The sequence below is a fragment of the Prionailurus bengalensis genome, chromosome B1 (assembly GCF_016509475.1).
Source record: "Prionailurus bengalensis isolate Pbe53 chromosome B1, Fcat_Pben_1.1_paternal_pri, whole genome shotgun sequence".
NCBI lineage: Eukaryota > Metazoa > Chordata > Mammalia > Carnivora > Felidae > Prionailurus > Prionailurus bengalensis.
Genome location: NC_057344.1, coordinates 135171067 through 135195624, shown reverse-complemented (window position 1 = coordinate 135195624; position 24558 = coordinate 135171067). Strand labels below are relative to the sequence as shown.

Sequence of the window (24558 nt, the reverse complement as noted above, 5' to 3'; positions counted from 1 at the left end):
TTCTGCCCATTTCTTCACTGGATTATTTGTTTTTTGGGTGTTGACTTTATAAGTTCTTTATAGATTTTGGGTACTAGCCCTGTATCCAATATGTCATTTGCAAATATCTTTTCCCATTCTGTCAGTTGCCTTTTGGTTTTGTTGATTGTTTCCTTTGCAGTGCAGAAGTTTTTATCTTCATGAGGTCCCAATAGTTCATTTCTGCTTTTAATTCCCTTGCCTTCGGAGATGCATCGAGTAAGAAATTGCTGCGGCTGAGGTCAAAGGGGTTGTTGCCTGCTTTCTCCTCTAGGGTTTTGATGGTTCCCTGTCTCACATTCACGTCCTTTATCCATTTTGAGTTTATTTTTGTGAATGGTGTAAGAAAGTGGTCTAGTTTCATTCTTCAGCATGTTGCTGTCCAGTTCTCCCGGCACCATTTGCTAAAGAGAATGTCTTTTTTCCATTGGATGTTCTTTCCTGCTTTGTCAAAGATTAGTTAGCCATACATTTGTCAGTCTAATTCTGGGTACTCTATTCTATTCCACTGGTCTATGTGTCTGATTTTGTGCCAATACCATACTGTCTTGATGATGACAGCTTTGTAGTAGAAGCTAAAGTCTGGAATTGTGATGCTTTGGTTTTCTTCTTCAATATTACTTTAGCTATTCAGGGTCTTTTGTGGTTCCATACAAATTTTAGGATTGTGTCAAGAATCAGTATTTTAGAGAATAGTAAATATAAGAGACGTAAGAGGTCACCATTTAAAGAGGGCTAGTTGGAGAAGTAAAAACGGGAAGCAATGCATGTCAAACCAAGTAAACAAAAGACATGGAATTAAAAATGTCATGGTGACTCTCCTTGGAATCATCACCTCATTAGTAGGCCCAGACATCATATTCCCAGGGATGTGTTTCATAGGTATAATATAGTATCCAACTGATGCTCTCTCAATTAGCTCATAAAAATAAACATTCCATAATCTGTTTATATTGAATTTATACTAAAACACAAAGGTATTTATAAATGCTCATCAAAATGGAAAGTCTTTCCAGAGAAGAAATTAGTTAATTATAAATAAGTAATATTGTATTTAAAAATGGTAAATCACCACAGTGGTAACTTATGAAAATCAATACGGTTCAAAATAATTATAGGTTTAGAACAGTCTATTCTATTATTGATTCACATTATTTTTTTTAAATAACTCATTCCTCCACTGAATATTAATATCATGTTTAAATTTCTTTTAATGTTTATTTATTTTTGACAGAGAGAGAGACAGAGCATGAGCAGGGGAGGGGCAGAGAGAGAGGGAGACACAGAATCTGAAGCAGGCTCCAGGCTCTGGGCTGTCAGCACAGAGCCCAACGCGGGGCTTGAACTCACAGACTGCCAGATCATGACCTGAGCCAAAGTCGGACGCTCAATCGACTAAGCCACCCAGATGTTTAAATGAATCAATGTTTCTATGTGGATATAGGAGAAATTTTTTCTGCAAAAATTCAAAGCAAACCCATTTCCTCCCTATCCCCCATCTGTGAAAAAATTTTAAAGCTAAATTAAAAGAAGATATTATTGCCACTGGCAGTCTGGTAGGCAGAGAGGAAATCTGAATATAATCTGTTCTGTGAAAAGCCTGCACTTTATGCAGACCTGTCAGAAAGGGCTTTGTGGAATGAGTCCGCATTATCAGTTAGTTGCTAGCCTATAGCTATGGAGTTTTGCAAAGAAAAATGTCCTACATTACTGATCTTATCCTGCAGGTATCCAAAGCTTTGACTGCATTCTTCTCAAATTTAATAACCTATATGCCACAAGTATTCCCTCCCCATTTTCATTTGTGTATGACTGTCCTATGTTACTGCTAGTCATTTCCTGAGCAGGAGACATTAAGGTTTAAAAATATGTAGAGGTTGAGCTTCCTTAGTTTCTCTTGAATGGTAGCGCTGAAAATAACACCAAGCCTGGATTAGTTCTGCACTTAACACCTGTGAAAACTTGAGCAAGTCATTTTATTCTTTCATTCATTTATTATTTATATTCTGTGTGGTTCCAAAAAGGATTTGTGTAGAACACCGTAAAGGATATGGGAACAATAAAATCATTAAATCCAGTTTTAGGAACAGACCTCAAATAAAGCAGGCTGGGAGATGACAGTTTTACCAGAAGGCTTAAGTTATGACTATCTATTGCTTTGAGCACAAAACTTAGTGTCATTCTTCCACTAAGCCAAAAGAAAAACATAATGACAACCAACAACAAAACACAATTAAGTGGCAAGTTTTGATTCATTAATCTCACAGAATATATCATACCAGACCACTTCATAGGAAAGATAAAATCTCTCTAGTACTTAACTCAGGAAGAATATTCAATAGTTCTTTATGTAATAACCCGGAATCAAACATCAAATAGTAGATATATTTTTAATCAAAAGCATAAAAATATTTTTCATATGATTTACATGACATCAGCTCTCAATAATTCAAGGGGAGAAAGAAAGGTAAAGCAGTATTAATTGCTTACTTGCTAAAGGTGAACTCTGTATGTATTCTGTTAAATACTGTATTTAACACTAACTACAGGCGAGGAAAGTGGCGTACAGAGCTGTTAATTGGTTCAACATTGGTTGAATTAATGGTCTTAGAACCATTAATTAGTCGTGTCAATTAATATAAATTGAAGTTTATTCAACTCTAAAACATGTGTTTTTTTTTGTTTGGTTTTTGGTTTTTGGTTTTTTTGCTAAACCATTCACTAGTTCAGTTAGAATAATTTAGAACAAGGATATGGTTTTCTTATGATAAGGTGAGCTATGGGAATAGAGCTTAGAAGATCAAGAGAAATGAACGAATAACATGCCCTTCTCTTGTATTTATCTATTGTCTTAGCCTGGAGTTTGAACTTAGATGAACATTACATAATTCAAGATTGAAGTAGACAGTGTTGATGAGGGAAAGGTGGATTTTCAGAACTGCCTAGAAATGTAAAGGGTCTGATTCTATTTGCTTGTTAAATATATATTGATCACTTACTGTATGCCAGGCACTATTGAAGATGCTATGGATATACCATATCCATGCTATGGATAGCCAAGATAAATTAGCTACAAAATGAACCTACAGAAAATTAACTGGTTAATCTGTTAGATATTATTTTAGTATTGTCATTTGGATACAGAAAAGTATCTGCCAAAAGTGGTGATTGTGCTTTTGGTATAAATGATGTTGAGCTATTCATTCTCATATAATGACCAGTTATTTCATGCAGCTATTCCATGCAGAATGAGTTATTCCATGCAGAATGACCATGAATATTATGCAGAATACCATAATATGGGTTCAATCCATTTTAAATCTGAATCAAATAATTTACATATGAGTTTTAAAAAGGGAGATTTGAGACAACAATACTTAATGATATTTAGGATTAGATTCTGTTTTGTCAAGAGCATATTTTCTCCACTCTGTTTCTTAAAGTATTACTCTCTGAGGAGGATTACAGCCTGAAAGGTATATGACTTTTATATTGGTTTCCCAGAGATGGATACTCTGTGGAATCAATGGCTTATAACAAATCAATAATGCAGTAAAACTTTAAGACTTAAATTATGTTTAACCATTATTTTCAATGACATGAAAAAGCACATTGCAGTAATCAATAATAAAGTGGGAATGGCTTCTGCCCCTTGTCATTTATATATGAGGGCAGAAAAGTAATACTGCTTGAATGCCTGCTAATCACCAAGCTAGTATTAGGACAAGACACGGTGCTAGGTGTATAATAAATCATTTCATGTAAGACTTAATATTCTGATTTTGCCATTGAGAAATCCTAGACTGAGAACTTTAGCAAAGGGTAAAAATCCAGCTTTTCTCTAAGAATCATGACTGTCAGTTCTCAGTCAAGCTTTTTACAATCTTATACTCAGTATACTTATTTATGGAATAACAGTGATATGCTACTCTTTTCATTAGTGAGAAGGTTAAATGAGATCATCTATGTAAAGCTCTTAGTATGGTATAAGCTTACTTAAAAAACCATCAACAAAGTTTACTACTACTAGTATAATTATTATTGATAATAATAATTATACTAGTACAATTATTATTATTGAGAAGATAACATTTAAAAGCACGTAGCTAAATAGCAATTTTAGAATGTTTTTAACAAAAAGTTGGCTTGAACTGTAGTGCCATCCCAAGACACTATAATATTGCTATATAGTCAATACATAACCAACAGGGTTCAGAATGGTTAGGTAATAAAATATTTCTCTGTGTTTTCATCTGTGGCAAAAACAGTGTTCCATGAATATTCACATCCTCTACTACATCCCCCAGCCTTCCTCTGCAGTACTGTTGGGGCCATGTGATGATTTCTGGCCAATGGATTACAAGTAGAAATGGCAGGTGTTAGGTAAATTCAGGGGCATTTAGGGGATGTGCCACCACAATCCATCTCTTTCCATACTATGGTGTCTTAGCTGGCACATCACAAGATAGTAAGAACCTAAATTCTTGAGTCACCAGATAGAGAAGAACCCTTGTTAACCTGTACTAGACTTTGTATAAGAAGAAATAAACTTTTGCTCTGATAAGTCACTGAGACTTGAGGTCTATCTATTACTGCAGTATGTTTTTCATTCAACAAATACTTACTTTGGTCTTACAATTGTCACGCAATGTTCTAGGCACAGAGAATATAAAGTTCCTGCCCTCAAAGAGCTTAATATTAAATTCTCTCTTAAAGGATCAAACTTGGAATGCTGGCTTCATTACCACAATGATTTAGCCTACTAAACTAATCACACTGAATTCTACATTTTTTATTTACACGTTCTCAATTTATCTACAATAAAAAAGAAGTATAAAATAGCCAGTAATAAGTGGTATTATATAGTCAAGACAGGAAACATTTTCCACCTTATTAAATAATAGTTAATTTTTAAAGAAATTCTTTCTTAGGGTAGGAGTAAGAGGTTATATTTCCTCAAAAGGAAAGTAAAAATTCATTTAGGAATCAAAATGTTTACAAAGAGTTGTCTCATATGTTTTTTAGAAGGGGAAATTAGAGTTTATCAAATGCTACATTTAAAAATATGGACACTGGAACCCTGTTTTCATTTATACAATAAAGAACATTATTCTTAAATCCAAATCATTATATTATTAAGATTCTTTCATTGCACAATTATAAAAAGATCTAATTAGTACTTAAGTTTAGTAGTTCCATGTTCTCCAAAGTCTGGGTTTTCATCTTTTGGATATGCACTTTTGTAACTGCCTTAACATTTTTAGGAATCAGTTAGAGATGTATAGAGTATATAACCAAATAAATATTCACCTTTAGAGAAGATGAACAAAAGAAGAGTTGAATGACACATTTCAGATTGGAACTGGTTTTGGAACTCATGATCTAAATTAACATTATTCTTCTTAACCTACTGAAAAATTCAGCTTTTGTATATCATGCACCCCAACTTCAAATAATACCTGTACAGAAAAGCAAAATTATCACTTAATGTATTTTCCAAAGTCTCACATGGAATTAAAATAGAGCATAATGAATGCATTGATTACTAAATAACACTATGCAGATCAAAATAGAATGCACATATTGATGCTTTCCTTACAGAGCATGATTTACCATACACTGAAAACCACAGGTAATTCTGGGATATTTTATAGCACAGCTATTTTTAAAGATGTAGGCAATAACTTCATTTAATCTGATTAATACCTTAACCATAATTAAATGTATAGTACAAAGCTATATTTACATTCATGTTTAAGATCATTCAACAAGAAGTCAAGTTTGACCTTTTCGTGCTTCAAGCAAACCAAACACATACCCGCAATCAACCAATACAAAAGTTCACCATTATAGAAACAGATCTTAAGACCTTTACACTTTTTTGTTAACCTTTGTAGCATAACTAAATCTATTTATTAACTCAAATAATTATTTAATAAGTCATTAGGAAAAAAATCTTCCCAAGGTATAGGACATAAATAACATTAAATTTTCTCTTTTGAAATTTTCTGCAGCCATTGTCACATGTGAACATATGGAAAAAAAGTACTTTCAAACATGATGAAACATTCACTCATAAAAATAGCTATGCTAGCTATTATCCTGATAGTATATATATCTCAGTGATTTATTTCATGATTCAAGATATACCATGTTTTCACAAGAATGTTTGCTATGTCTTTAGTAATTTACCCATGGACAGCCCATGCATGAAAGCATATACATACAGTAAAACCTTGGATTATGAGTAATTTGTTCTGCAAGATAAGAAACATTTCTAATAAATTTTAATTTGATAAATGAGCAATGTCTTGCAATATGAGTAGTATGTGACACCAAATATCACATGATCACAACTGAGCCAATGGCTCTTCTCTATCTCTCTCTCGCTCGTTGCTGTATTGTGGGTGACCATCTCCCATTATCGGATGTTAGCCATGGTATTTGGCAGAAATCAGTGATTTTTCAGAACACTGAAAGGTGCCCACAACCAGCACTAGTGTATTTTTTGTCCCTTCAAAGTACCAATAGACAGTGCTTTGTTTTTCCATACAAGAGTTAGCTTAGGAATGCGTTGCTTCACTCTAGGTCAGACTGCCTGCAGATATAGACCCTTTCCTCTGCTGCCTTATTGTGAGTTACATTAAATAGAGTATATGACAAGAGCTTATTAATACTGTAAATGTAGTCAACATCCAAGAGTATACAATAGCCCCCGTGCAGAAAAAGATTCCATTGAGCCAATAGCTAGCAGTGATTCCATTAGTGATAGTGAAAGTCATCCTACACAGTAACCCACCTCTCCTCTTTCTTGTCTCCCTCACACCAGCCATGAAGGTTTTCACAGGTAAGTGCAGGTTGATTTGCTTGTTTTTCTTTATGTTTTGAATTTTCTTTATTATTTTGTATTATATTACAGTATTGTAATCATTTTTATATGAATATTTTTGGGTTGTGGATGAATCATCTGAGTTTCCTTTATTTCTTATGGGGAAATTCACTTTGATATATAAGTGCTTTGATGATAAGCATGTTTCCAGAATGAATTATTCTCACAAGCCAAGGTTTTATTGTATTGGGATTTTAGACAATTAATGCAAAATTAAACGCAATGTATAAAAGCAGATATAGAAGAAAGTCAGAGCTGGGCTTCCTCAAATAATACACAGGACAAGAAATCCCTTGAAAGGAAAAACTAAGATAATTTTTTTCTTTCCCTGTTACATGAAAAACTAAAATAATAAAGGAAAGGTTTATCAGTTTATATCTCAAAATTATAGCCATTCATTTACAAAATACAAAGAACTTCAAATATATCCATGCTCAATCTACTGATTCCCTTAAACCATATTTATAGGAAGTCAGTGTCTAATTTGGTGTTTTGAGGTGGTAGACAATCTCCGCAAAAATCTAAAATATACAAACAATGTCATTTATTTCATAGACCACCAAAAATGGTTTTCAGTTTCCCTGTAAGATTATACAGGTTTTCCTTTGCCTTGCCCCATCAAAATGTCTTTTCCTTTGCTGCTCCACTCCTCTATGCTGGTATAAAAGACTTCTTTCCATCTAAGATGGCCATCCAATGAAGTGTAAAAGTTTTAACCACATAGTTCCATCATCTTTGAAACAGAAACACCATAACCCATCAAATGAAATAAAGTTGAGCAAATCAAGATACTTCAAATTCAATATGCTTTAAAGCAAAAAACTATTTTTTTAAAACTATAACCCTGGCATCAGGTTTAATGATATTTTTTTAATGTCCTAGGTACTGTAATCTGAACATATCACTTAAAACTAAACCATTCCATGGGCATTCTAGAATACCCATCTTTTTAAGTTCCCTGGTTTACTTATTTCCAGGTTTATAAAAAGTTCTAAGAAGTGAACATAGCCCATAAAGTATTTGCTAACATCCTCAAATTTCTAAAGATTAAGAGAGGAACATGATGCACTAAAAAATAATAAATCAGAAGTGATCAACAATGTTGCTACAAGAGTAAGTTTTTGTTTCTGTTTTTGTCTTTGTTTTTGAGAAAGAGAGAAAGAGCGCTCAAGCAGGGGAGAGGGGGAGAGAGAGAGACAGAGAGAGAGAGAGAGAGAATCTTAAGCAATTTAACTTTCTATATTTTCTGTAACTGCTTATTGATAACAAATGAAAAAATTGGAAATATTACATAGTATAAAAATCCACAGATTAAGATTCAAGAGACCTGGATTCTGAATACACTTGACCAGTTGTTGACAAATTACTTAAGGTCTTTGTGTATTGTCTGTCTGACAAGAAGTTGGAAACAACCTAATCCTGCTGGTGATCAGGTTAAACACAACAGCATACCAGGAACCTGTGAAATGCCTCAGGAAACAAGAAGCTTCCAAAAACACAGTTTGAAAGTAAATCCCTGTGCATAACTGTCTCTAAAACTGAAAACACTCTTTTCTCTAAATTGCTAGAGTAGTAAGTCAGGCACAGGGCTACAGAAAAGAAAAATAAATAAACAAACAGACATCAAATAAAAATTCTACATGGAAAGTAAACAAAATGTTCAGAGTCACAACCAGCAACATTCTGCTTACTATAATATTTTTATATGTTTTAAAATCTATACAATATGCATATATCTAGATACCAAAAGCTAAAAAAAAAAAAAGCAAAATACCAAAGCAAAAAAAAAAATCAGAGTCATTAATAAAGCTCATGCTTTACTTATCTTTATTCCTTTGCTTTAAAAGAACTCTCACTAGAAAGAGACATTCTGCATCTGTGCACAAAGATCGGGAGCTGATTGGAAAAATAGAGTTAACCTACAAAAAGACTCTGGATTGAAAACTACAGCTCAAGTTTTAAGATCTTTTTTATTGATCATCTTTGAAGTTCAGACTTAACCTTGAGTTACATAAAACATGAATTAGTTTTTTGTTTGTTTGCGGTTCACTTTATAAGTGTTAATGGCCATCGTTAATGAATAGGCTCTCGGAATCTAAGGAAACAGCACACAGTCAAATAGCCTACCAGTGGTAGGGCCCAGACATTCTACCCAGAAGTTCAGGCCTGCTCATTTCAACCAATGCACAGTCACAGTTGCAACTGCTTACCTAAACCAAATATACATCATTCATTGATTCATTACGCAAATATTCAGTGACAGCCCACGCCATGCCACATGTTGTGGTTAGCACTCTGGAACATCAGTGTGCGAATGAGACAAAATTTCAACAGCATGCTGGGTAAATATTCAACAACCACAGGGAGGGAGGGGACTTGTTTGTAGTAATTGCTTATTTACATAATGTACATACTCCCATAGTAACAGACTTCAATCTACTGACCTCACACCATTGAACTTTGAGTTGGGGAGAGAGGTGCTCAATCAACTCTTGTGAGCCTGTGTGAGCTTGCTCCACCACAGCAGTGAAAAAATTCCTGCCCTTGTGAAAAATGCATTTTAGTGGAGAGAGAGACACAACATACTAGTCACACATATGGTATACCAGCTACCAAAAAGTGTTATAGGGGGAGAGGAAGTCTGAGAAGTCAGGTAGGCAGACTAGGTAAGAAGGGGCAATTTTAAATAGGAGAACCAGGAAAGGTTGCCTTAAAAAGTGACATTTGAGCAAAGTCCTGATGGTGGTGGAGGAGTGAGCCAAGTGGACATTAAAGGAAGAGCATTTCTGGGAGGGGGTCTCTAGGTGACTACATGGTAAAGGCTTGGGTATTTATTTTAAGAATTTTGGTTTTTACCATAAGTGAGATGGAAAGACATTGAAAGGTTTTTCTGTTTTGTTTTGGTTTTAGCCAAGGAGAGGCATGATCTCACTTATACTTTTCAAATATGACTTTTGCTGATGTTTTGAGAGTTCACTATTATGGGGGTGAGCAAAGGAGGAAGCTCTGGTGATCATCCAGGCAAGAGGCCATAGTAGGTTGAATCATTAAATTCTACTCCTGAAACTAATTACACTATCTGTCAGCTAACTAGAATTTAAATAACAGTTGGGTCAAAGTGGTAGTGGACAGAATGTTGGGAAGTGGTGAGATTTCAGATATATTTTAAATATAGAGCCAACAGTATTTACTAACAAACTGAATGGGAAGTGCTGCCCAAAAGATGATTCCAAAGATTTTGTTCTAAGGCCCTGAGAAAGGTGAATCTAGCATTTACTGAATTAGAGTAGAGCAATTTTGGAGACAAGTTCAGGAATTTGGTTCAGTGTCTGCAAAATTGATAGGCCTGTAAGTGAAGATGTAGGACAGGCACTTGGGCCTGAGTCTGATTTTGGAGAGAGGTTTGGGTTGGCCACATAATTGTGGAAGTAGTCAAGATACTGATAATACTTAAAACACTGGGACTCAATTGGAGCACCAGAAGAATGAATGCAAATTTATTTGAAGTTTAGTTAGCCATTTAACAAACACATGTTCTAGCAAGTACTAACTCACTTAATTCTCATGACCCTGGAAGGTAGGTACTATGATTGTCCTCTTTTTGCAAATTTAGAAACTACAGCACCGAGAGATTAAGTAACTTGCCCAAGGTCACAAGTAAATGGCTAATAAGTGGTAGATTTGGAGTTTCTAACCAAGGCTGTCCAGATCCAGAGTTCTTGTTAGAGACTGGAAGTTATCTAAAGGCCTGAGGCCTCCAGCACTACGACATTCAGAGGTCAGAGAGATGAGGCAGATCAGTAAATCCTATTTGTAGCATGTAACAAACACGTTTTATTCTCCAATAGAAATTCTACTTATACTCAGAGAGAATATTTGTTTCCCTGTATACGTTTTTACATTTTCTGTAATAAGCACATATTACTTCTAGAATCAGAAAAAAACTTTACTAAAATAATAGAAGGTGTAGTTATTTTTTAAACCTTTTTTCAATGGATGCATGTCACTGCCTGTTTATAGTACAGCTGAGTGAGAAGATACAATGAAAATCATTACAGAAAAACTGAATTGCTTTTTGCTTGGGGCATGAATAAAGTTACTATATAATTTATTATCCAAAGAACAGTCCTGAGAGTAAAAAGGAGCACTATTAATTATACCATAACAATAGGCTGAATTTAGGATTACCCTAAACATACCTATAGTAGGAAAAAGCACCCCAGGTAGCTTCTTTTTTTTTTTTAATTTTTTTTAACATTTATTTATTTTTGAGAGAGAGAGACAGACCATGAGCAGGGGAGGAGCAGAGAGAGAGGGAGACACAGAATCCGAAGCAGGCTCCAGGCTGTGAGCTGTCAGCACAGAGCCCGACACAGTGCTCGAACTCACAAACCGTGAGATCATGACCTGAGCTGAAGTTGGATGCTTAACCTACTGAGCCACCCAGGCACTCCCAGGTAGCTTCTTTCCTAAGAATAGTGTGTGTGAATAGAGGAAAGCAGTCTTTTATCTGGTCCGTTTACACTACCTTCTTATTATTGTTCGTTGTAGGTTAAATATACCTTTATTTGCTATTATTATTGTTTACCCTTTTACCAACTACCAGTTAGCACTGGGCATCAAAAAACAAACTGAGCACCCCCTGCATGTTACTATATGTGGGTATCAGAGAACTGCTACATAGAGCTCATTAGTCCTTAGGATGAGAAATGATAACACAGACTTCAGCTATTTTGATGATTGAAGCCACATTCAAGGATTAGGAAAGACATATTACTGACATTAAGTATAAATAAAATCTAATAAGAAATCACATTACACAGTGATTAAACACTATTATTTGTAATCATTAAAAAGAATTATCTTCATTTCTATTCTAACTTAAGAAAACTGGGAAAGAAAAAACATCTAACTACCCACCTCTAATTCCCAAGTCATTTAAAATCTATATCTATACTAACTTGGTGTAGAACATAGGCAAGCTGAAATGGCAAAATGGAAATACAAGGGAATATACTGTACCTTGTTTTACCTGTAAGGAACACACACCTGACAAAAGGCAATTTTCACATCCAAGGTTGGTTCACTGCAGTAGTACAATAAATGGAGGCTCATAAATACCTATAGAAAAAGGGGGGGGGGCATGAATTTCTAAATCACCTAATTTTTCATTATTTAATAGCATAAACTTTAATATAATTTGAATTAAACACAAGGTGTCATGCATAACATATATTCAGCATAATCCTTATCCCGACTAGTACTCGGTACTTTTCACAAATCATAAACACTAAATAATAAAATAAGGTCAGATGTTTTATTTTTATAATGATCAACACCATCACAATCAGAAAGATTAGATAAAAAGAATTGGATATACTTAATAAGTTAAAGTTTAGAACAATTTATTATAGAGTACTTTCAGTTCTAGGCAACTAACTTTAAAAATCTCAAACATATGCTCAAGAGCATATATATAAGCATGCTTATTGCGAAATAAAGGGACTTTTAAATAAACACTAACTGATAATAGAATTATATATAGGACTTGAAATAACTGAATTCAAGCTTAAGGTATCAGCGTAGATAAATTTTTCAAACATGATGTTGAGTGGGGGAAAAGGCAAGTTTCAAAAGGGCATGAAGATCATTATATTACTAATATAAAATTTTAAAATATACAAAATCATACACATTACTTTGTTATATAATCATAAAACCAAAACCAAGAAAAAAAATGGGCACTATATTAACATCAATTTAATCTTGGTTAAGTACAAAGATTTCAATTACATTATTTTCCATATATTTAAAATATTTTATAATTTTGCAAAGTATTAAGGACAGGATAAAATCATGTAATGGTGGTAATGCCAAATTAAGCACTGTCTTATTGAGTATGATGAAGCAGCATCAGAGAAATCCAACTGAAATCTTTTTCAGTTCAGTTAAGCTCACTTTACTGAATATATTGTGTGCAAGACACATAAAACCACGATTGACACAAGACTTCTGTTTCTGGAAAAATGAATGATTTGATATCCTAAAAACCACTCAGTGTAAAACTCCTAAAAAATTAAATGAAATATACAAATTATATTTTAATGCATAACTGAAGTGCCAGAAGGAAAAGAAAGAAAGACAGAAAGAAAGAAAGAAAGAAAGAAAGAAAGAAAGAAAGAAAGAAAGAAAGAAAGAAAGAAAGAAAGAAATGAATAGGAAAGGAAAGGAAAGGAAAGGAAAGGAAAGGAAAGGAAAGGAAAAAGAAAAGAAAAAAGAAAAGAAAAAAGAAAAGAAAAGAAATTAATTCTGAGGCTGAAAACAATGTGAAAGAATTCATGCAGAGAAGTAAAAGAGCTGAAGTTGCCTCTTGTCCCTAGGTCATCTGCTGATGTCTGAAGATGAGAACTTTCATTTTTAGATAGTAGCATGTAGAATCCAAGAAACAAAGCTTAGAATCTATCTATGGTGGGAAGTCACATTGAAGACACCTGCACGGAGCTTAATAGAGAACTTTTAAACAAACTTTAGAACTAGCAAAACAATCCCAGAAGGAAGGTCTGAATTGTAAGAAAAAATATTTTACGTGGGAACTTGGTAGATTTTTTAAATTTAAGAAAGAATGAAAGGGCAAGAACATATAAAACATTCCTGAAGAAGAGCAAAATGGGTGTTTGTGGAGGTTAGGAGGGTCCACAGTTGTAGTTAGTAAATGTATGTGGGATTGATGCAGAACTAGACCTATAAATTAATAAAGAGCCAAAAACAGACACATACATACATGGAAACCTAATTATGTTAAAGTTTGCATCGCAAATATTTGGGGAAAGAAGAAACTATGCATTAAATCATGCTGAGACAATAGGTCATGCATCATAAATATGGGGGATGTAGGTGGGGTAGAAGCACACCCCTGTTGAAAGACAATACTCTATCAGATCTTTCACACTTCTCCATATCTTGCAAACAGAAGCACTGGCTGTCTTTATTCCAGACTATCTTCTCAAGGATAATTACAAAGCAAACAGTCTTGGAAGAGAGAGATAGTATCTCCCTCTGGAACAAAGGGCAGGTTTGATTACTCTCCAGTATAATAAAGATAAGGTGTCCCTCTGGGACAAGCCATGCTTACTGCCATTATAAATACATGGCTTCCTTTGCCAGTGTAAATACACTCCTTTGGAGTTCCTCTTCCAAAATGTAACCCACTCTATATGCAGTAGTCACCCGACCTTTGAGTCACCCTACGTGATTGAGGGCTGAGGAACGGGCATGAATGTTGACATTCTAGCTACTGCTATTAATGTGAGTAACAAGAATCTGTGTCTACTTCTTCAAGCTACGTGGTAGAGTCACGCATGTTTGTTTCATCATTATTTTTTTATTTATTATATTTTTATAAAATTTTTTATGTTTATTTTTGAGAGAGAGGGAGAGAAAGTGAGAGTGGGGGAGGGGCAGAGAGAGACGGGGACAGAGGATCTGAAGCATGCTCTGCACTCGCAGCAGAAAGCCTGATGCAGGGCTCAAACTCACCAACCGGGAGATCATGACCTGAGCCAAAGTTGGACAGTTAACTGACTGAGCCACCGAAGTGTCCCTATTTCACTATTATTTTTTTAAACCTTACATATATGAAATACCATTTGATATGTCAAATATTTTATAATAGGAAAAAATTCAAGTGACACAAGGACCTAGTGGTCCTTCATTCTTTTGCTAGACATTGCTGTGTAGGCACAAATGCCTGGAATCAAAACATTCATAATAGCCATTAATGGGAAATGATCTTGAAGAGAAATGCTGAGGGGTATAAAGAAGGAAGATAGAAGAAATTGTGCTTGATGATAACATTAAACTACTGAATTAAGAAATTCAGGAACTTTTCTACTTCTAGACTTTCTGTTATATAAGAAGGTGAATCCCCCATTAAAAAAAAAACTACTAAAATATACTCAGAAAGCAAAAACTAAAACAAAGCAACAACAAAAAATATGATTTACTCCTCAGATTTTAATCTGTGAGATTATTTGATTGTATCCATGAGATTTCAAGGAGATTTATATATCATTTTTGCCAATTACCTCTACTTTTTAAATTTTTAAATTTAGTTTTAAATCAGGTATAATTTACACATAGCAAAATGAACTGTTCTTAAGTATCTATGTTGATGAGTTTCGACAAATGCACATATCCACGTAACTCACATTCCAATGAAGATAAAAAATAGTCTGAAAACCCTAGCTCCCCCAAGCAAACAATGTTCTAACTTCTTTCAATATAAATTGGTTTTTCTTGTCTTTGAACTCACATAAATGCAACCGTACAGTATGCACTCTCTTTTGTTGGGCTTCTTTTGCCCAGCAATATGCTTTTAGTACTCAGCCATATTGGCATAAATTTTAGTAATGGTTCATTCAATAATGGCGTTTAATGCATCACAGTGTGCTATCCATCTACTTTAGGACATTTGAGGTGTCTCTAATTTTTAATATTATTAATAATGCTCCTATGAATACTTACCTACATGTATTCTTGTATAAATATGCTTTCATTTCTCTCAGGAAAAGTACCAAGAGAAAAAATTGTTAGATCATGAGATTAGGAATATATTTTATTTATGAAAAACTGAGAGACACATTATCAATCCCCTGCAGCAATGTACGAAATTCAGGTGTTTTACATTTTTGCCAACATTTGGTTTATCAGTTTTCTAAATTTTAATCATTCTAATGGACATTTAATTACATTTTGTTATGGTTTTATTTTTTATTCCCCTGATGACTAATGATGTTGAGCTTATTTTTATTTGTTTATTGGCCACTTATTTATAATCTTTTGTGAAGTGCCTTTTCAATTTTTTTACCCATTTGGTGGTGGATTATGGGTGGGGGGGGGAGGAGATTATCTCTTATTTTTTACAAAATATAGAAATCTTTTATTTCAGATGAAAGTTTTCTGTCATATATACATATTATGAATATTTTCTTTCAGTTTGTGGCTTCATATTGAACTTAGAAATGCTGTCTTTTGGTAATATTTAATTTTTATGAAGTGCGTTTCCTTTGTCTTTCTTTTATTGGTAGTGCTTCCTTGAGTTTATCAAGGGATCTTCCTTGAGTTTATCAAGGGTGTGATCCACACCAAGTTCACAAAGATATTCTTCCACATTTTCTTCTTGAAGCTTTGCGTTGTTAATTTTACTTTTAGGAATATAATCCACCTGTAATTAATTTTAATCTAAGGTGTGATTTTTTTTAACGTTTATTTATTTTTGAGACAGAAAGAGACAGAGCATGAACGGGGGAGGGTCAGAGAGAGAGGGAGAGAGAATCTGAGAGAGGGAGAGGGAGAGAGAATCTGAAACAGTCTCCAGGCTCTGAGCTTTCAGCACAGAGCCCGACGCGGGGCTCGAACTCATGGACCCTGAGATCACGACCTGAGCTGAAGTCGGATGCTTAACCGAACCATCCAGGCGCCCCATAATCTATGGTGTGATTATATATTGAGGTATATATTGAAGTTCATTTTTCTCCTTATAAATAGCCACTTGTTCAAGTATCCTCAGTCATAATAACTTCCTTTCTATACTGAGTTACCTCACTGCCTTCGTCAAAAAATCAATTGACTGTACAAATGTGAATCTATTTCAGGAACTTTTTTTGGTTCCATTGACCTACTATCTATTTTTACCCCATTATCATTCTGTCTTGATTACTGCAGCTTTATAATAAGTCTTCAAATTAGGTAAATCCTCCAAATTTTTTTCTTCTTTTTATTTGTGAGACTCTTCTGGGTCTTTGCATTTCCATATGAATTTTAAAATCAGCCTGACATTTCAAAACATTATTTAAAAACTTTCTGCAATTTGGTTGAGAATGTAGTAGAGCTATAGCTCACATTGGGAAGAAAGGTATCTTAACAATATTGGGTATAGTTTATCCATAATCATGGTGTATCTGCCCATTTATTTTAATACTCTCTAATTTACCTCAGGAATGTTTCAGAGTTTGCAGTGTATAGATCTTGTATGTTTTTCTTTAAGTGTATTCTTTAGCATTTACATTTTTGATACTAATGTAAATGGCATATTTTTAATTTCCATTTCTCAAATGCTTATTTCTTAAAATAATGTTAACTTTTATAAGTGAACTTGCATTCTACCACACTGTTAAATTCATTTATTAAATCCAGTAAATATTTTTAGTTTTTTAGGATTTTTCTTACACATAGAAAAGTTGTCTGCAGATGAAAATAGTTTTTCCTTTTTCCTTTCCAATCTGTTTTTCTTGCCTAATTGTTCAAGTACAAAGTTGAATAGAAGGGAGGAGATGTTAATGATCTCTGTCTTTTAAGACATGTATATAGTCCACTTAAATTTAAAGTGAATATGAATATTGCTGAGATCAAGCCTACCACTGTACTCTTTGTTTCATATTTTACCCTTGTATTCTTTATTCCATTTTTTCCTCTTTCAGCCTTTTTTGGAAGAACTGGGTATATTTTTGTTTTCCATTTTATTTTACCCAGTAGCTTATTATTTATACGTTTTTTTAGTGGTTGTTCTAGAGCCTGCATTTTTAATTTTTAGTCATCTAACTTCAAATAATATGATTCTACTTTACATATAGTTTAAGAAACTTACACTAGTATACTTCAATTTTCCCCTCTAGTCCTCTGAACTATTATTTTCATATATTTTACTTATACATGTTTTATAAGCCCATAACACATGGCTATTATTTTGGTCTTAAATAAGCAATTCTATTCTAAGGAAATTTAGATTACAAAGAAAAGTATTGTATATTTGCTCACATATTTTCTCTACGTAGTTCTTTCACATGCTTCTTTAAGTTTATTGTTAAGCATTTATGTTTTTGATATTATTATAAAAGGTATTTTTATTTTATTCCCATTTTCCAAATGTTCATTTCTGGCATTGAATGGGAAAATGTTCTCCCAGCCCCTCTTCAGTTTTTCCTTCAGTCTTCTCACAGCACTTTGTTCACACTTTTATTATGACTATCTTATAATATTGTTAACTATTTTTTCATATGTCTATTCCATACATACTACATTATGTCCTTCTCAGGTAAAGTGACCATGTTTTATTCATGTTCACAACCCCAGGGCCCAACACTATTCTCAGTAAAGAGCTAATGTTGAGTAAATGTTTATTGAATAAAAGCAGACTCAAATTAAAAAAGCTTCCTTCCTTCTCTAGTACAAATCTAAGTATTTTATTATCTCTGCATATTCAGATCTATAAGTTTTCAACAAATTTGGTGCTAATAAATTAGGAATGAGGAGTGTGTAGTGGTGGGAGTATGAGAGTCCAACACAGATGACCTCAAAATGCTACCCAGCAAGGCTGTTTTTAGTTCTGTACTGCTGAATTGGGCATGTGGGAAATAATAATATCCAGCCCGCCACCTAAAATGAACAATGTATTTTAATTTTTAATGAGTGAATAATCTTTCTATGGAAAGTAAGCATCCTGACCTTTCCTGGTTGCATTATAAAGATTCTAAATGTAGCACCATGACTAAGTCACTAAGTCACTGCAGAAACTCCTTGTTCCACAAAGGGACATTACAAGAAAAAGAATGTTCAGTATGATATTCTCAGTGATTTACAGAAAACTAGTCTGATAATCATATTCCCTAATAACATGGCAGAAAGCATTTGGCACCACTGCATAGAAACAACATAAATGTCCAGGGCATTATCTCGATATTAGTCTAAAGTATAATTAATGACAATAGCTTGGTGCAGTATAGGACCCATGAGTAGCTTGAAAAGGGAGGGGATGCTAATTTGGGGAGTTTAGTGCTTTCAATTACTGGTTGTTCGTGTGGGAAAAGTCCCATATGTGCACTCCTTGCTATGTAGTATACTGAGTTTCTCTTCGTTACATGGCTATATGAGTTAATGACTACTCTGAACAAAGCAGTAGGCCAAGGTGTATGAATGAGATATACTTAATTTATTAGATTGAACTGGTGCACAACAGCTACTATAAAGAATGTAACTATGATATGTTTTAATAGCTTAGATCAATACTTAAATTCGTTTGTATGTGAGATGTGCCAACAAACCACAGGAGGTTTAAGAAGTTTTACAGATGCAAAAAAATCAAATTGTTCTGGGCAGCTCCAGGCTCCCATGGTTTGTCACTAAATGTAATACATGCAAGAGTGAACTAAATGAGCAATTAATTACACAATATGTTTTGAGATCCAGCACTTTCCAAGTTTAACTGATATACAACAAATTCATTATCTGTAAATACTGTAAATAGTTTTTGATTTATTATATATGACTTATTAAAATATGACTCTCTTAACAGCCTGTAAGCATATGTACAATATGAGAATACAGAGTCATTGTTAATTACAAGAACAAAAAAATACTCTGTCTCTTCTATTCCCTAAAGAATTCTCCCAACTATGTATAAAAAACATACATATTGGGGCACATGGGTGGCTCAGTCAGTTAAGCATCCGACTCTTGATCTCAGCTCAGGTGTTGACCTCAGGGTCATGAGTTCAAGCCTGTGTTGGGCTCCACACTGGGTGTGGAGTCTACTTTAAAAAAATTAAAAATTAAAAAAATTAACATTTTTGAAAATTACATATAAAGAAACAAATGAAAAGTAAATATACCATGAAACAAGTAATTATCTTTTTAGTGCTGACAGAGAAAAAAAATTAAATTTAATGTTCTATTAAGAACTGTGCATTTGTTTACTTTAAAATATTATTAAATCTTTTGGTCCATGGACTATAATTTTTTTCTCAGGGACTACCATTTAGAGCAGAAATCAGCAAACTGTGGCCCATGGACCAAATTCAAATCACCACATGTTTTTGTAAATACAATTTTATTGAAACACATTCATTCATTAGTTTACATAGTGTCTATGGCTGCTTTTACACTATAATAGCAGATTTGAGTAACTATGATAGAAACTATATGACCTGCAAAGGCTAAAATATTTACTATCCGACACTTTATAGAAAAAGTTGCCAGGAGCACCTGGCTGGCTCAGCCGGTACAGCATATGGCACTTGGTCTTGGGGACATGAGTTCAAGCCCCACATCGGGCACAGAACTTACCTCCAAAAAAAAAAAAAAGAAGAGAGAGAGAAGAAGAAAAAAAGAAAGAAAGGAAGAAAGAAGAGAAAAAATAAAAGGTTGCCAACCTCTGATTTAGAGCACTCTCGATACAAATATGTAGAAGCACATCATTAGCTTCAGTATAAAGGCAAAAATAATCCAATGACTCTAATCATAAGTATATAAGTACACAAAATACTTTTTCATAAATTATACTTAAATTTAATATATATTATTTCTTTCCAAGTAATCTATGCTTGTCTTTATTCCTTTCCAAGTAATCTATGCTTGTCTATATCTAAAAGCTAAATATCTCTTAAAATATTGTTCATATAACAAGATAATTGCTTCCAAAGAAATCCTTTGATAAACTTATTTAGCAGGAGTAAAGCAATAGAGACCAGAATATAAGAGATGAGAAAGCAACAAATACATAAGAAATAGGAAGGATTGGGGCGCCTGGGTGGCACAGTCTGTTAAGCGTCCGACTTCAGCCAGGTCACGATCTCGCGGTCCGTGAGTTCAAGCCCCGTGTCAGGCTCTGGGCTGATGGCTCAGAGCCTGGAGCCTGTTTCCGATTCTGTGTCTCCCTCTTTCTCTGCCCCTCCCCCGTTCATTCTCTGTCTCTCTCTGTCCCAAAAATAAATAAACGTTGAAAAAAAAATCTTTAAAAAAAGAAATAGGAAGGATTATTAAGAGAGAGGACATATAAAATAAGAAATGTAAAAACAGCAAAATTCACCAATTCAAGAATTATAATACAAACATTTTTAAGTTTCTTAATATTGAACATATAACATTGCTTCTGGTCCTAGAAACCTGGTAGGGTTAGCTAACATGGAAACTCTCACATCACAAAACTCTAGATTAGTTGGGTAAACTGTAACAAAAAGTAGTTTTGGATTTACATTAAAAAAGGAAAATTGCCAGTGGTGTTATGAAGTTGGCTCCTACAATCAGCTAGCAAAACCTGATTGGGCACATCTTTTCCCAACTCCATGCCTGATGACACTACTTCAGTGGGGTTTAAAATTGTTTTTTGTGGGAACATTTAGACTATAGAAACTGGTATATTCTACAAACCAAGCTTTCTTCAGAGAATTGGTGATTAAACATTGAGTAGTACACAACTGGAAGTTACCAGGTACCGGAAATGAAAGAAGACACTAAAAAAGATAAATCACAAATCTCCAGATATATCACAAGGAAAGCAAATACCTCAAGTGAGAATCATCAGATACTATAAAAAAAAAGTATTACCACCATAAGAACTTTATATGATCAAAACAATTAGAAAGACCATAAGTAGGAGTGAGTGAAATAATTAAAGAGTCAGAATAAGGAACAAAAGATGAGGGTTAAGATGGTAGAGAAGTAGGGTAACCCTAGGCTTGCCTCCTCCCTCAAACAGCAAGATAAATATCCAATTATTCTGAACACCCAAGAAATTTATTGGAAGTCTTAAAGAACAAAGTTGCACATCTACAAAAAGAAAAACAACAACCCATGGAAAGTAGGAACTGAGAAGAGTTGATTTGTGGGAGAAAAGAGCTTCAGGTGCTGCAGTGGGGAAGGATCCCTGATCACAGACAGCAGTAAGCTAAGAGTAAAGAAAAACAAATAGTGAAAACACACAGGGGACAGCACAAGAAAACACTTCCCCAAAACCACTGGTAGGGAAAAAAGAAAAGGTTTCAATACCACCAGTTTTTTTATAAACAGCAAAGTTTGAAGTTTCAGAGCTCAGTGCCTGCCAGCATTCCAGTGAAGAAGCAGGACAGAGCCATGGGAGTGGGCTGCATGTTCTGAGGATCTCCTGGGATCCTTGGAGTGCTTTCAATAGAGGTGATAGAGTCTCTCCATTGGCAAAGACCTGGCCAAGGCCACTGAGCTGTCCCATTCACTAGTATAGGAACAAAGATGCCAGCTGAGGGCAGCAAACGGTGGTACCAGCTGTGTGTTGCAATTTACCATAAACTCTGAGCTGCTGCCACCACGCACTCAACTGTTTCCTGGGACAAACTCAGGCTACAGGGCAGCAAGATCCTCCCCCAGAGGATCAGCACAGGTAGAAACCCAGGGAGCCTCTGAAGTGTGGGGTTTTCAAACACGGCTTTGTCTGAGATAAAACCCAGGAGGGCGGACAGTTCACACAGACAGGGTGAAAGAGGGGATCTGCCGGAAGACTTGGACACAGAAAAGGTGACTGCGCATCTCTGACATAACCAACTTCCCACTCTGGAGAGTAAAGAGGAGGGTGAAACCATTTTTACTCCTATCAACAACCACTGATCTACCCCAGTGAGCTAAACAGCGCCAACAAGTGGAGAACAGAGCTGTTACACCAAGCCACACACCCCTCTGCCCTCCAAACATATCTCTACTAGGGCAAGTTGGCCTGAGAATCAGAGACACAGGCCCCTTCCACAGAGAACAAGCACAGCTCCTCCCAAGCACTAAGTCTACGGATCATAAAGTGTGTAAAGCTTCAGCTCTAGGGGAAATGTGACCTAGCTTCTTTGGGGGTTTGTTTTTGTTTGTGTGGTTTATTTTTCTTGGGTACAGAAAGAGCAAATTTTTTATTTTTTTAATTTTTTAATTTTCAACTTTTAATTTTTTTTAATTTTTTTCTTTTTCTTTTTTCTATCAAGCTTCTCTTAATAACCAGACCAAAACATACCTAGGATCTAGCTTTATTATTTTTTAAAATCTTTTAATTTTAATTTTATTTTATTATTTTTTTCTCCAAAATGACAAGTCAGAGGAATTCACCTCAAAAGAAAGAATAGGAAAAAATGACAGTAAGAGATTTCATTAATACAGAAATAAGTAAGATGTCTGAACTACAATTTAAAACAATTATAAGGATTCTAACAGGGCTTGAAAAAGCATAGAAGACTCTGGAGAATCTCTTACTGCAGAGATAAAAGAGCTAAAATCTAGTCAGGCTGAAATTTAAAATGCTATAACTGAGATGCAAACCCAATGGATGCCATAACAGTAAGGATGGATGAAGAAGAGGAACAAATTACTGATGTAGAAGAAAATTATGGGAAATAATGAAGCTGAAAATAAGAGGGAAACAAAGGTAATGAATCACAAAGGTAGACTTAGGGAACTCAGTGACTTATTAAAACTGAATAACATTCATATCATAGAAGTCCCAGAAGATGAAGAGAGAGAAAAAGGGGCAGAAGATTTATTTGAGCAAATTATAGCTGAAAACTTTCCTAATCTGAGGGAGGACACAGACATCAAAATCAAAGAACAACTCCCATTAAAGTCAACAAAAGCCATCCATTGCCAAGGCATATCATAATCAAATTCACAAAATACACACACAAGTAAAGAATCCTGAAAGTAGCAAAGGAAAAAAAAAGTAGAGATAATAAAGACTAGAGCATAAATACATGATACAGAAATAACAGCAACAACAATAACAAAACACACAGTAGAACAGATCAATGAAACTAAGAGTTGGTTCTTCAAAAAAAATTAATAAAAATGATAAATCCCTAGCCAGACTTACCAAAAAGGAAAGAGAAAGGACCCAAATACATAAAATCACAAATGAAAGGGGAGCTATCACAGCCAATACCCCAAAAATACAAAAAATTATAAGAGAATATTATGAAAAATTATATGCCAACAAACTGGACAATCTGGAAGAATGTATAAATTCCTAGAAATATGCAAACTGCCAAAACTGAAACAGGAAGAAGTAGAAAATTTCAATAGGTGCATAACCAGCAAAGAAATTGAAACAGTAATCAAAAATCTCCCAACAAACACGAATCCAGGGCCAGATGGCTTCCCAGGGGAATTCTACCAGACATTTAAAGAAGAGTTAATATCAATTTCTCTCAAATCATCCAAAAAATAGAAATGAAAGGGAAACTTCCAAACCATTCTATGAAGTTAGCATTACCTTGGTTCTAAAACCAGATAAAGACACCACTAAAAAGGAGAATTACAGGCCAAAATCCCTGACGAACATGGATGCAAAAATTCTCAACAAGATACTAGCAAATTGAATCCAACAATACATTAAAAGAATTAATCACCATGATCAAGTGGGACTTATTCCTGGACTGCAGGGCTGGTTCAGTATTTGCAAATCAATCAACATGGTAAGCCACATTAATAAAATAAAGGATAAGAACCATATGATTCTCCCAATAGATGCAGAAAAAACATTTGAGAAAATATAGCATCCACTTGATAAAAACCCTCAACAAAGTAGGGATAGATGGAACATACCTCAATATCATAAAGGCCACATATGAAAGACCCACAGCTAATATCATCTTCAATAGGGAAAAACAGCCTTTCCCCTATAGTGTCAGGAATAAGTCAGGAATAAGACAAAGCTGTCCACTTCTCACCATTACTATTTAACATAGTACTGGAGGTCTTAGCCTCAGCAATTAGACAATGACAACAACAACAAAAAAATAAAATAAAAGGCATCCAAATCAGCAAGGAAGAAGCAAAACTTGCACTATTTGCAGATGACATGATACTCTATGTAG

At 34.4% G+C, this 24558-nt stretch overlaps 1 protein-coding gene across 7 annotated transcripts in view; it reads right to left on the bottom strand.

Annotated features, from left to right (window-relative positions):
* Positions 1–24558, bottom strand: part of MAPK10 (mitogen-activated protein kinase 10) — a 316049-nt gene that overhangs the window by 151395 nt on the left and 140096 nt on the right. For 5 of the 7 annotated variants that reach the window (XM_043572253.1, XM_043572259.1, XM_043572254.1 and 2 more), the window contains one exon: positions 11957–12028. The exons of 1 other annotated variant lie outside the window; for it this stretch is intronic. In XM_043572253.1, the coding sequence (XP_043428188.1) occupies positions 11957–12022 (66 nt within the window). In that variant the 5' untranslated portion in view covers positions 12023–12028. Of the gene's footprint in view, positions 1–11929; positions 12029–24558 lie in introns of all 7 variants that reach the window. One more of the 7 variants, XM_043572256.1, reaches the window with a different exon arrangement.